Below are 14,478 nucleotides of genomic sequence, written 5' to 3'. Positions count from 1 at the left end.
GATGTGACGGCGTGAAGAAGAGGAGAGGTGATAAAATGTGTTTAGTTGAGGGCACTTTAATCAAAAGTGTGTTGACTTGAGCGTGTTTCTGCTGTATATTTAAGTTGCTCGTGTCCACCTGAAACTTTGGAAAAGAGTTCCTGCTTTTTATTGAGTTTTTTTTTTTTTTTTTTTTGGGGGGGGGGGGGGGGGGTGTCATTATCAGAATCTATACTGTATCACATCTTTGTGCAATTGCTGTAATAAATATAGCTTTGTGCAGTCATAAAATATTTTCTCAGAGCCAGAGCTGCTTCAGGGGAAGGAATCTCATGCAGACAAAGCTCAAGAGCCACAGTGACATTAAGTACACTGAAATAGAGCAAAGAAAGTACAACTATGTTCACCCTGTAGTTGCCCTAATATGTTGCTTTTCAAACCTGTATAACGAGAATATCTGAGTTGCACAGAAGAAAACTACAGAACACTAATTGTCCCTCGAGGACACCCCGTAGTTAACGACATCGAGGATGTGCACCTCCTCGGGAGTGTATGTGCATGAACTTTACACTTCACTCTCTTCCAACCAAACTGATCGCCAGTAAAACTTGTGTTCATGGTATATGAGGTACATGAGGTTATGTGTGATTTATATTGTATCCTTATGTATGACTGGATTTCATTTTTACCGTTTTTCTTTTAATTTATTCCCTTTTTTTTCTGATTTTTCCCTGCATGAATTCCCTGACTGACAACAGCAAGACTGTCCTAAGGTATCAGAAACTGTCATGTTGGTCACAGGCAACATCTGCAACAATCAGGACTCTTTGAGCAGAAAGCTAAAATGACACCACTGTCATGTTGTTGTCACAAGATTTACTGTCATGTTTTCATCTTTCATTAACTTTGCTCAACTTAATTTTTTTTTAATGCCTAAATAAGATCCTCTGTGACTTCCTGAGTCCCAGATGTTTCGTGGTATATTTATTGTATAATAGAAAGTCTGCTTTTGCTTTGAGTAGACTCACACTAAAGCCTAGAGAGAGAGAGAGAGAGAGAGAGAGAGAGAGAGGATTAATTAAAATGGGGGGGGGGGGGAATAAATAAATAAATAATGAGGAGGAGACCCTCTGGAGCTTCTGTCTTGCAGAGGACACTTTGGTCTCATTTCACCCTCAGAAAACTAAATAGAGAGAAACTTAAAGTCCGGTCTTTTTCTTATGCTGTTGTTGCTCGCTCCTTCCCTCTGTCTCTCTTCATCCTACTTCATCTTTCTCCTCTCTCCTCTGTCTCTCTCACATGTGTTTTGGTCACTGAACTGTGGTATTAAACTGTGCCAGTGTGGGTTATGGTTTAAGCTATGAAAACCCGACTTTCTGCAGGAAAAACAGAGCTCAAAAATTAGAAGATCAAAGCAGACCAAACATAGTTGCAATAATAATAATAAAATAATAATACTAACAATGAATTTGAAATTATTGCTATTTTGGAGCAAATTGGAGCAAAAATATCCTTTTGTCCATTTATTGTGTCCACTGTCCACAAAAAAATCCCAACAGAAAATATGTTTACTATATACAATGTCCCCTCTTTAGCTCAGAACCAGGTTGCACTTCTTGAGCATGAGCGTGTGTTTTCTCAGTGAGGTTTGCTGGAGAAACTAAACCAACTGGTTACCAAAAATATCTGTTAATGCTGGGTTTACAGACACATACTGCAAGTACGCAACTTAAAGCAGAATTTCACAAAATCTACGCAGTCACATTATTAGGTACACCTGTTAAGCTGCTCATTAATGCAAATCACATGACAATCACGTGGCAGTAACTCAGTGCATTCAAGTATGTAGACATCAGTGTGCGACTGAAGTTCAAAGTGAGCACCAGTACAGAGAAGAAAGGTGATTTAAGTGACTTTGGGTGTGGCGTGGTAAGTGGACTGGTACTTATATAGCGTTTTTCTCTATTTGAGCACTCAAAGCGCGTTCTTAATAGAAGCCTCACTCACCCATTCACGCACACGTATTCATACAAGCACCTTTTTCTATGCCTAAGTGCTTTTACATTCAGACGCTCACACTCCGATGCATCGGGGGCCACTTGGCATTCAGTAACTTGCCCAAGGATACTTCGACATGCAGACTAGAGAAGACAGAGACTGATCCACAACCTTCCGATTAGTTCATGACCACAGCAGACTGTACCTAAAAAAGTGGCCGTGTCATGTTTCGAGTATTGTTGCATAACTTTACTGAATCACTTCTTCACTCTGGCAGACATTTTTTTTGACATATTTTCTTTATCGTATCCAATAAACTGAAACATTTTTTCCCCCTTGAGGTTCATGAGCTGTGAAATTGTCCCCCAAACGATGACATTCACGGGACACTGAGCCCACTCTGCGTTACTTAAATCTCTGAGTGGATTATGTAGCTGTAAAATAAGCATCACCCACAGGGTCGGTTCCCCTTTATAGAAATGTCCCTGAAAAGAGGCAGATGATAAATGATGACTCGGAAACTGAATGAACAGCCAGAATCAGCCCTTACTGTATGAGCATCAGTCACTGCAGCATGAGTCAGTGATACGTGAGGCCATGTCAAAAAACGACGGCATCCCCACTGAAATGCTAAAGCAGCGGGGAAATTGTCTAGTGGGCCTGTGTAAGTCATTTTCAATGACTGGCTTTATAATATTTACCCAAGTGGCACAACACTATCAGAAAAAAATGGAGATGTAAAAAAATAAATAAATAAAGTAGGTCCTCAAGTCAGTCCCCATACCCATATTAAAAATGTGCAACTTTACAGAAAAAATGCATTTTTTTCTAACTTACACTTTTGAACTCTCTTCAGGCTTAAAGCTGAACGTGGACTCTGGATCATTTTTACAGCAATCATCTAACAAGTGTGGCTTTCTGTATGGTTAATTATATTAACAGATTTTTTTCAAGGGTTTTTTTTGTTTCAGTAAATGAAATTTTAGTATGATGTGATTTATATGTTAGCGCTAATTCGTAGGCATCTGTACCTGTGGGGTACACCTGTACAGTCTATGATGGCTCCAGCTAGAGAAACTAGCACTCTCTTCCGGCTTACGAAAAAAACAAAACACAAAGTGGTAACTGCCAAAAATGCCAAACTCAAGGCTTCAAAACAGGAGTCCACAAGTCAAAGAGGTTTAGTCTCTGCACTAAACCTCTTTCAGGGTGTCGATATCTGTTCACAATTCATGCACCGTACCTCAGTCTTTACTGTTTAGAGCACAGCACAAGATCATTATCTTCTGACTATGAGTAACCTTTCTGTGGGTGGGGGGGGGGGGGGGGGGGGGTCAAGAAAACATGAGGCTATACAAGTGCGGTGTACACACAAAGCTCCTATCAGACTCCCAAATCAAAGAAAATGTGTTTTGTACAACCTCCAGGTGATACGAGATAGATGCAAGAGGAAAACCGATTGTGTATGTCTTTGTGCACACGAGCGGAAAGACCTGCGTTCAAACAAAAATGTGCGTCGACCACGAGGAAAATCTCCAATGGAACAGATTTAGGTCTCTTCAAAAGAAAAAGGAAGGAAGTCATGTTGACTCCTTGGACATGGGGAACATCCTAAACAAGCCCTTGATAAACACAATCACAATACTAGCTCTGCATCACAAGCAAATTTAAGGTGAACTGCACCTTGAGATATTGCGTACGTTGTAATTCTCGAGTGTGGCTGCTTTTCCTAAGGCACGCTGTCTAATTTTGCTTCAGTTGCTGATTTCCCTGAGTGTCTCTTTATGTGCACAGTTTTTTCCTTTGAGTGCGTTTGGGTGCAGGTGAAAGGCCTTACAGTGTTAGCAGCTGTTGCAAAATATGAAAAAGGAAGTGAGATTTTCCACTGGAGAGTGAAAAAAGTAATGCCCCCTCTCCGCAGGCATCTAAAAAGTACCCAAACTACAGAATTGGACCAGGTGTCCTTAAAATATTAGATCTAACTTATGCCACTGTAGCGCTGCAGGAAACTCAGGAAAAAACCAAATATATCCTTTGGGTGCATCTGCTGCTGAGTCAAAGAGAACTGTGAAACCACCCAGCATGGCAAAGTAGATTTCTCTTCTCTTTCTCTCTTTCTGTCTAAAAGTCTATCTTGGCATCACTTCACATTCCAAAAATAAGCTACTAAATAACCCATTGGGACAGTTTTGCTGGCATAGTCTGAAACTACAGTCTTCTGCCACATATTTTACCTTTTCAAAGCTATTTTGAAGCAAGTACCGTTTTAAACAAGGTCCCCTACATTTTGGCTGTGGTCATTAAATCACTAATTTAGGCCACAAAAATGCTTTTAGGGCTCATTTCATAGTGAAGAGAGACCACTTGAATGGTTTCCATTTTGAACCATAGAGAACAGTGAGGTCACGTCGTCTGTTTATTCTCTGGTTATTTTTGAAGATTTTTGCGGACCTGCGGGGGGGTTCACGTTCCACATTTGTGGCTGTTTTGAAGCAAATACTTGCGGTATTTGCACAACTCACTAAGTTGTGGAGCATTTTATTGTTTCATTGTCTGTAAAATTTTTCACTTCTGACCCAGATCTGGCAAAGTGAATACAAATACCTTTATTGGTCCCACAATGGAGAAATTACAGAGCTTTCCTGTTGTATGTTGGCTGAATAAAAATGTCAGATGTGGGCTAAATCTGGGCTTTATGTTTATGTTATTGTGCCATTTTTGGATATTATGCATTGGTTGTTTGTACTCTAATGACTCTGCAATATTCAATAACCAAGAAGTCTTATTGTTTGATTAGTTTGCTGGAAATGAAACAAGATTGTGACACAGTTTAGGTTTAACAAGTAGAATAGTAGAAAATACAGATGACCTACAAATCACCCATCTGTATTTGTGTTATGGTATTATTATTATTACTTACCATCACACTAACATTTCAAAGGGATTAACACAGTGCAACTTTTGATATTCACTATCTTGCATCTTTACACACACGGCAAACAGCTTTAGATATTTTCATGATGGACTAGAGTGGTTTTAAAGTTGCATTCATATCTGCAAACACTTCCTAAAAAAAAGTTGCTAATTAGCCAGTTTAATCGTGCATCACACTCGCCGCGTTGAATGTTTTCTGTCTCCACCAGCACTTTTTTTTTTTTGATAAACAGTGACACAAAGTCCCTTCTAGGATTCATTCATGGCTGTGAAAGTGGATCGGATTTTTCACAGACTGACGTCAAAGCTGGACCGAGCTGAGCTGAGACTGAAGTCTCTGTAGTTACTGCTGTCTCCTCTGACAGGAGCGCTGTCAGCACAGGAGAACCACACACACACACACACACACACACAGTGGCAAAATCACGCAAACACCTGACCCACTTTTCAAGCTGCTACACCATCCAGCAACAACAGCCAGAAAGACATCAATAAACAGCCAAAAAAAACAAAAAAAACAAGAAGCATCAAAATCAGCTCTGTCCCCTCTTGGCAAATCTATTTTACATGCAGCATATTGCTTCTTTTCCATCCCTCGTGTCTAATTTTCCCTTCAGATTTTTTTTTATACAAGCAACCTCATTTTTCCTTTCCTTTCCTTTCCTTTCCTTTCCTTTCCTTTCCTTTCCTTTCCTTTCCTTTCCTTTCCTTTCCTTTCCTTTCCTTTCCTTTCCTTTCCTTTCCATAGGACAATCCTAAGATAAATCCACTGAACCTACAAACTCTTAACCCCTGACTTTAGTTAGACAGGAGCCCAGTGAAGAGCCGCACCTCAATTTCAGGTCTGGCCTTTATCAGCGCTGAAACTCAGCTTCCAGACCTCCCACACTCCCTGACTTCCCATTTCCAATATCCCCTCAAGGCAATACACCAAGTCTCAGCTGCACCCCTGACCGCCACGCACTGACAAGACAACCCATCAGCCCCATCAGCAGCTCCAGATGCCGTGGTGTGCTCGACAGGATTAACTCACATCAGGCCAGAGGGGCTGCAGATCCTCTATCCTATCCTCTAACCCTCCTTCTCTGCCTGCTTCTCTAATCCCCTGCCACCATGACAAATACAACATGCACACGCAAACCCGCGCACACATCCAAAATGTATTTATGAACACATAAGGGGGAAATAATGTAGCATGTTCAGGGGTGCGTGCTTATAGATCTGCTAAATCAATTCTGTAGTATCAGATGAGATGGAATGAAACTTTAGTGATGCCTGTGGAGCAGCCCTGCAGCTGCAGTAACGAGAACTTACACACAAAAAAACAGGAGTGAGGGGTAATGTGAGGAAATACATATGAGATCAGAGAGGTGTGCGAAATCACACTGAGAAGAGCAAGACACATTAATGAAAAAGGGCAGAATATAGTTCAAATCTATAAGGGGCACGTCAGAGTAATTATCTCCATACCTGACAGACATGGAAAACTCCCCAGGAGCACTCTCGCTCTCTCTGACCAGGAAGGCTCCACACTCTCTGTGTCGGAGTCGACTTTCTGCCACACCACGAGATATGCGACCGGCAAACCAGCTGGAGGCCAGACAAGGAAAAGAAACAAACAAAGCAAAACAAAGTAAGTAAGCAAACAGGAAAGAAAGGGGTCACTGATGTTACCGCTTGACGCATGTGAACTCTCCTGATCTGAGCAGCTCATCCAGAAGAATTTTGCACACACAAAAACTTAAGGAGTTTGTGGCTATCTACTGAAGGGTTTGAGAGACGGGCAGATCACAAAAGCACAGATCAAAGCTGAGGGAGAATAAAAGAAAATGAATTTCAACAACCGGCACGTTTGTGAAGTTATTTTAAATTCACGTTGCTAAGTTTGCACATGAAACAAATCCCACATTGCTGGATTTCAGTTGTCAGCTGTGGAGAGGTAGTAACGGTGTCATTTTTTCTTTCTTTTCTTTCTTTTCTTTTTTTGCACTTGCTTAGTTGTGTGGTTTGCTTGGAGGCTGTGAACACAGTCAGTCTGATGATTCATGAAGAGTGAGCATCTATCCAATATGATGAAGAATTTCTAAGCCCCTCGAGGCTAACTTCATACAGCCAGATTTCGGGGAATTTTTTTATTTTTTTTTTTTTATTTTATGGGAATGCGAAGACATGTGGAAGAGAAAGAAGAAGAAAAGCACTTACAACACAGACGCACATAACCCAACAGACACTCCCAGAGTGTGTCCACAGACTTAACTAGGCAATTCCAACTGGGCTGTACATCAGGGTTCATTAGCGAGCCAGAGCTGCTGTAACGTCTGTGTTGTCAGTTTAGAGTTTGTCACAGCAAACCAGCTGGTGTATGACCATCTGATCGAGATACAGCGTGTACCAGCAGCTTCACTGTAAACACTCACAAGCACACACACACACACACACACACACACATGGCTGTATCATGTGTGATTACATAAGTTGGCGAATGAGTGTGCCCCTCTGGGTAGGCTGCCTTATGCCAGAGTGCAGATGTCTAAAGCAGAGCAGAAAATGCCCAGAGCACCACTCTGCGCGCATCCTCGCTGATGAGCTCTTTAGATAGGCCGGTGGTAGGTAGATGTGTGAAATGCTTTACGGATGAGCTGAAGGTGTGTATGTATGTGTGCGCGCGTACTTACGCGTGTGGCCGCAGGTTGATGTAGTTTTTTGGCACAAAGCCTTTCCGGTTGTGGAGTTCAGCTGTGTACCAATTAGGATCATCCTCCATATTGGTGATCTAGGAGCAGGCAAAAACACACACACACACACACACACACAGAGAGAGAGAGAAATGAAAAGTTGCCCATAAGGATGTTGGTGCTGGATATTACTGTCCTCACGCTGTTTATCAGGCCCCTCACAGGCCTCTCTGCTTCTACTGTCCACAACCCTCAACTCACAGAAATTTGAAAAGATCACTGGAGAGTTTAAAATGCCACATGGAGCCTTTCGTGATTTCACAATGGCCAGCAAATCAACACATTTCATCAAAAACTGATTTCGCTCAAGTCAGCTAATGTGAGCCGGTATCAGCTCGTTCTCACCTTCTGAGTCAGTCTGTCGGTGTGTCATCGTGGCAAATGTGGGTGCCACCATAAAGGCTGCTTGGAGTATTTCACAGATGTGTAGTTGAGATCAAAATGAAGCTAAAGTTCAAAGATGGGTTTGGTGTTACACGTTGAGTATTTGCAGCTCTGCTTCACACTCTTTAATGTGTAATGTATTTCTAACTGCCCATATTAAGTGCCTTCCTCTATCACTGTAAACCCAAAAGCTCAAAGCGATTAAAAAGAATAAATAGCATATACTTCTCCCTTTTTGATGAAATTGATGATTCTTTATTTTAAAAAGTATAATTTCAGAATAACTACAATCTATTCTGTTTTATATTCTGCATTTTTCATTAGTATTGCAAATACAAATATTATGCACAGACTGTACAGGGGACGCAGAGGAACAGTATAAAACATACATACATTTATTATGGAATACCACATGATGTCAAGGAGAACAAAATGATTGTGTTTCAGCAGGGATTGTCATTCAAATCTGAAGTTATAATCTCACTCTGAGTTTCATTTACCTGCTCCTGCGTGCGCTCTCTAGATAAGGAAGCACAGCGTGTCACAACAAGCAGCCAGGCTGCCCTCGCAGCCCGTTAGAGAGCCGAAACACCCAGCACTATCTGCAGACAGCTCTTCATACTCCTAAAGGCACCACTGACACCAACCCCTTTTCCCATAAATAGAGATGCCTCACCAAACACACAGGGTCAACTCCGAAAAAAATCTTGTACAGGAAGCTGGCTTAATGTTACTGTGGCAGCCCAAGATAGAGGAGTGTGCAGAGTGATGCTCTGCTCACTCTAAAAGGGGAAAAAAAAAAAAGGAAAATCTTTGAAGTGAGTTCCAGGCTGTCTTGGTGAAAACCGTGAAATAATTTTTATTTATTTTGCAAGAGAAGATTGCAATTAAATATCAGTAATCACACTTTTTTGTGAAGGTATGATTATGATACCTTTAATAATGGAAATTCAGTGATATGCCGCTTTTGTGTGATTAAAAAAATCAAACCAGACACTAATAAAACTAAGTCATGAATGAAAATATTTGACTATATAAAGACTTCCTATTCTGACAACATTTTACTTTTAAGTTTATCAGCTTTCCAAAAAAAAAAAAAACCCCCACGAGTTTACGATTCATTTTTTGAGTTCTGCGAAGTTTTGGGGGTTTACAATGCAACACCCTTGTGGATGGATGCAGTACGTGAATGTATGACTAGTTTGACGTTATCACAAGATTGTGTCAAGTTTACGGTGTCACACGTCATTTTCACATCAGGACTTTCTTTGTTTTTTACTCACAGGGAAAAAATGTGCGCCAAGAGTTACAGTTACAGTTGCTTTAAGAAAACAGAAATGTTGCTGTCAAATTCACATTAGATGGACTTATTAGTATTAGCAGGACGTGTGATTGGATAGAGGGGTGTGCAAAATAATATATGAAAAGAATGTGCTAATGTCATTACCAATAATAATACACTATGTTTGCTGGCTATAATCAAGAATTCTTCCAAACAAACACTGGAGGTGACAGATGGCTTCACTCTGCACAAGGCTTTGACCGATTAAGATAAAGCAAAGCTTAGAAACTCCAGCCTGATGAGGGCAGTAAAGGACAGTGTGTTATTTTGACTCCTGATACAGTATGCTCCTGCTTTCAAGTTTATCTCTTTTATCCTGTTCCATGTCACTGCTTGATATCTGTTTGCATGCAGTCTTCTAATCCAGCTGTGACATGCCTTGTCATTTTGATATTTTAAGATGATTTTTAATTTTGCTCTGCCTGGCTTGCAGTGCCACATTTTTCTACCCACCACCACCACCACCAATCTTCCTTATCTCCATTCCAACTTGGGTTCATCATTTTTTTTTTTTTTTTAGCTTTTGTCACATTGCCTCAATGTTATATCAGCGGCTAAACCCAATAAAGTAACATGCGTCATATACTGTAGTTAAAACATCCTGCCTCACTTCAGGTTTCACGTGACATCCTGCCAGCAAGGACTTCAAGGCCTCTGTGATAAAGAACACCTTGGGCAGTAATGCCCATCTGCCAAAAAAAAAAAGTTGCCCTGTCCCCTCTCTGCCTTTAGATACTTCATTTCATGCATCAGCTGCTTGTAATGGCTACAGTGCACATTTGTACGTGCATTTTTTTAAATGCGTCGCAGGCTATGAAATGATATACTGCTCATAATGTCAGTCACTCACAGAAGCTGACACCCTTTCTAGACACTGGAGGTTTCAGTGTCCCTCTTAAACAGCCCCTTCCTGTATTTCCCACAGTTTAAAACGACACCCCGGACTGTCTCTCCTGAAACCCACTGAGCCGTCTCTGTATCACTCTGACTCAGACAGCAACTTCCCCAACCACAATTTCAATCAAAAAGTTTCCACTTCATGTGCAGCTTCACCTGTTAATTATTTATTTTCCCTGGTAGTACATTACAATAATCAGTACCTACAGGAGTTCTGTGGGAAAACCACAGTTGTGTGTATATTGTTATTGTTCATAGAGCCTTTTGAGAGACGGCTGGTTAAGCTCTGTCAGCTTTACCCCTTTAACTGAAAGTATTTGTCCTTATTTCTATTTTATAGATGGCTACCTTAATTTTAGTAATTATTCAACAATAAAGCCAGTAGCTACTGATTACAAATGCAACTACTTGCACTATATTGAATATTGACCATGCCAACGTTTATTCATATATTTACAGAGTATAACTATCCCTGGATATAGAGTGTGTATCCAGCCAGCCCCTACTGATTCAGCTGTGAGCTCCTTCCGGACCACGCCAGTGACTTTAATGATTACATAATTAACTCTTAAAATAACAAAAGTGCAAAGCGCATAAAAAAATGTGAACATCTGACGTGTCAGTAGACTGTAAAGACTGGACACAAAGCTCTTAATGAGGCTTGAAAACAGGTCAGATATGGTTGACTGCCTCTGATTGCCGTGGTCAGACCCACAAAACGTTTGCAGGGCTTTGGCTCTTTTGGTTGAACAAGAACAGCAACATTTTTATTTCCAGGGATAGTTAACTTTTTTGCTTTTTTGTTTTTTTTAATGAAGTTATGTGATGATGTGAGTTGCACATGATATTTGTAGATGGCAGGGCCGCTGTAATCTCTGGATACATTGTAGGATTTTTGGTTCCAGTAAGTGAGAGCGGAGTTGTCGCATTTATGTGTTGCTGTCTGGAGAGCTAAAAAAGTGTGTGTGGGTTTTTTGGGGGGGTTTTGGCTAGTTTTTCATGTCCCTTGTGTTAAACTTGGCAACACTGCCTCTCAACTTTACACACAATGTCAGAGGCACTTTTTCTCTCTCTGAGGCTATTTTTATAAGTTCTTTATGAGTCAACACTCAGCTCAGCCCGATCGATCCAGTTCCACATGGATGACACACAATACATTCTCATTGGCAGCAAGGTGTGAAAAGAAGCCACCGAAAGCTTTTTAGCAAGAAAAGTGGGCTTTAAAAAACAGCAAAGGGACAATACATGAGCACCAGTGAGCAGCTGTACAAAAACGTGTCTGATTGCCTCTTTGGTATTTTTGGGTTGTTTTTTTTTTTTTTAACTAAATGATGGAAGGGTTTTTTTTTTGCATAATACCTCACAAATTGTCTTGATGTTGTAAAGCTTAGGCCATCTGGCGCTTCAAGCAGAAACGAACAAATGTGGAGAATTATTTAAAAGTACTGCTTGACCCGAGTATGAACCGAAGCTTTTGCAAAGACAAGACAGTCACGTAGCCCAGCAGGATAAAAGAAACAAACTCAACAGTGGTTTAAGTGATGGTGCTATCTCAGCTACTGTAAATTGATCACTGTGGCCGTAACAATCTTTGTCATAGAGTCAAAACTTAATGCCACTGCTTTTTAGCAGCAATAAATAAAGGTTTTCACTGGTGAGAAAACGTTTGAGCAGCGACGCCCACTGTTCGACTGAGGCAAAACCCACAGGAGAAATTGATCTCGCTGCTTCTTCCATCTTTGATTTGCCTGTGGCTGAGTGTCAAACAGCTGGTGCCAAAGTGCCAGTGTGGAAAGAAGCACCCTTTAATTCTGAGGTTTACCATCGATGTCTTAGAGGGACAATTTTCTACTACACTAATTTCCAGCTGTGCCATCTCAGCACAGTGTTTGGAACAAACAAAAAGCTGCAGATAACAACAGCAACAACAAAAAAGATTGTTATGCAACCTACAGCAAAATTAACAGTTTAAAGGGTTAGCTTGACTTTTTAATGATGAGAAGAGTCGCCGCTCTCAGTTTATACTGTAAATACTAAGTTGTAGCCTCTGGAGTTAGCTTAGCTTAGAACAAAGACTAGAAATAACAGGAACTTGACAGCCATAAATGTGAAAATGTCAATTTCCCATTTTAAATGTTGGACTATTTCTTGGTCAGCACTATAGACTGTGGTACCACCCATTAGTCTGTGAAGCCCCATTTTTGGAGCATTTTGGCTGTTGCCATGTTATTATTATATATATATTTTTTGGCACTAGGAGAGACTATAGTTTGTCCTGATGAAAATTCAAATAAAGGTCTATAATTTCACTCCCAAAACCGAAACACAAACTTCTTAGATTGGCTGTTTGTACAATTAACTGCACAGCATTGGTCAGCTAACAGCAGGAAGAACGCTGTCACTTAGGTAACATGAACTAGCCAGCTACAGCCTCCAGCGTGTTTCAGTATCCACCTTTCAAAGTGGCCAAACCCCCAGCGTTAGTCCTTAAGCACATTTACACAGGTGAGTTATCAAAAAGGGGGGTTAGCTTCACAGACAAAATAAGAAAGAAGCTATTTTTATATATTTTTATATATACGGTAAAAGTAGCCTTTTCTGTATGGGAGTCTATGGGAAGTTAATCATCCTGATGCTGCCAATGAGGAAGTATAAAATTGGCACTTCTATGAAACTGCCACTTGCTCAGGACAGTTTGCCCTGTAGTCAGCAGATACTCCAGGAAATTACTAGTTCAAGCCAAATAAATAGTCTGACACATGATTGTTTTTACACTTCTTGTACAGATTAACAAATTACATATAACACATGAGCAAGTTTGATAAGTGCTGGCAGACAGATTTTAAGAGCCAGACTAGCTGCTCCTGACTGTTTCCAGTATTTATGGTAAGCTAAGCTGACTGACTGTTGGCTGGCAGTTACACATTTGCCACACATACAGGTGAGTGCTACCATCCAAAGCAGGTTCAAGCCATTTTTATCTCTCTTTAGGAAGCAACAACAGCACTTGGAAGTAAGATGTCAAGAGCTCTGACAGTAAAGTTTTAATTGCTGTAATTATCACAGTGTAGGCAGAGAGAGCATGAGAGGAGAGAGAGGTGGTTTTCTGGTTGATCCACTGCTCTTCAGACAGACAGACAAAGATGATAAAATTCTTTCTCTTACCTTCAGCAAGTCTCCCTTGTTGAAACTGAGCTCATCACCCTCTGTGGCACGAAACGTGTACAATGCCACCGCTTCCATACTGAAAACACTACCAGCGCACAATCACATACACACATGCACACACACACACACAAACACACACACACACACACTCAAATATAGACGCTGGGACCCCCACTAATGCCCCTGGCACTGAGGTCGGGGGGGCGGGGGCGGGAGAGAAGGGGATGAAGAAGAAATGTGGGAAAGAAACAGATAAAAGAAGAGGATACAAGTAAACTAACGGACAGGAGAAGAGAAGGAAGAAGTGGAGAGGAGAGGTCTGCTCGCTGAGCAACAGAGCGTTTGAGAGTCAGAGCAGAGGATGAGAGCGAGAGAGTGAGCTCAGCGAGGGGAAAACCAGGACTGGCTGCTGCTCAGCAACACTGCCATGAGAAAGATTCAGAGAGAGAGAGAGAGAGAGAGAGAGAGGCAAAGAAGTGGGAGGAACTTCCTGTGTATATATTTGTCTTACACACTCAGTGCGGCTTCTGTGGATTGTGTGTGTATGTATGTACGTGTGTATGTATGCACTTCAGCTTTTTCCATTCTGTCCTGTGTGGTTTGTCGCTGTGCTTCTGTCATCGCACCAACCAGCTTTAGTTTCGCACCTTTGAAGTGAAAGGTGAGCTCACGTTTTCTGTTCCTATATTTAACATCTTCAGAGGTTGAAACTTCCGGGACGGTCCGGTCATTTCAAATTTGAAAACGAGTTATCAGCATTCTTCACAAAGCATCACGTCGCACCGGCAAGCTGAGAGATTATAGGCTCAGTTTCGCCCCCCTGCCGTCCCCTGTTTTCATCCCACTGACTGTGTGTTACATTTCAATTTTTAGGCAGCTTTGGTTGAGACTTCCAAAGCATCTGAGTGACAGTGAAGGGATGTCTGATGCAACCTCCGATGCCAAAAATGATAACTGGGCAGCTAAGTGAACATTTTCAAGCTTTATTATAACAAAAAGAAAAGATGCATGAATGATAAAACCAGCTATGAGGTTTTACAT

General features: G+C 41.1%; 1 protein-coding gene across 1 annotated transcript in view; it reads right to left on the bottom strand.

Moving 5' to 3' along the window:
• Positions 1 to 13,849, bottom strand: part of grapa (GRB2 related adaptor protein a) — a 31,683-nt gene extending 17,834 nt beyond the window's left edge. Inside the window, exons 1-3 of the mRNA XM_030735684.1 lie at positions 13,435 to 13,849; positions 7,587 to 7,684; positions 6,382 to 6,501 (exon numbers count right to left, since the gene is read on the bottom strand). Of these exons, the coding sequence (XP_030591544.1) occupies positions 6,382 to 6,501; positions 7,587 to 7,684; positions 13,435 to 13,512 (296 nt within the window). The 5' untranslated portion in view covers positions 13,513 to 13,849. The remainder of the gene's footprint in view (positions 1 to 6,381; positions 6,502 to 7,586; positions 7,685 to 13,434) is intronic.
• Between the last annotated feature and the right edge of the window lie 629 nt (positions 13,850 to 14,478).

The sequence above is a fragment of the Archocentrus centrarchus genome, chromosome 8, assembly GCF_007364275.1.
Source record: "Archocentrus centrarchus isolate MPI-CPG fArcCen1 chromosome 8, fArcCen1, whole genome shotgun sequence".
Lineage (NCBI taxonomy): Eukaryota > Metazoa > Chordata > Actinopteri > Cichliformes > Cichlidae > Archocentrus > Archocentrus centrarchus.
The sequence above is the reverse complement of the archived record's forward strand: the minus strand, read 5'-3'. Positions and strand labels throughout refer to the sequence as shown.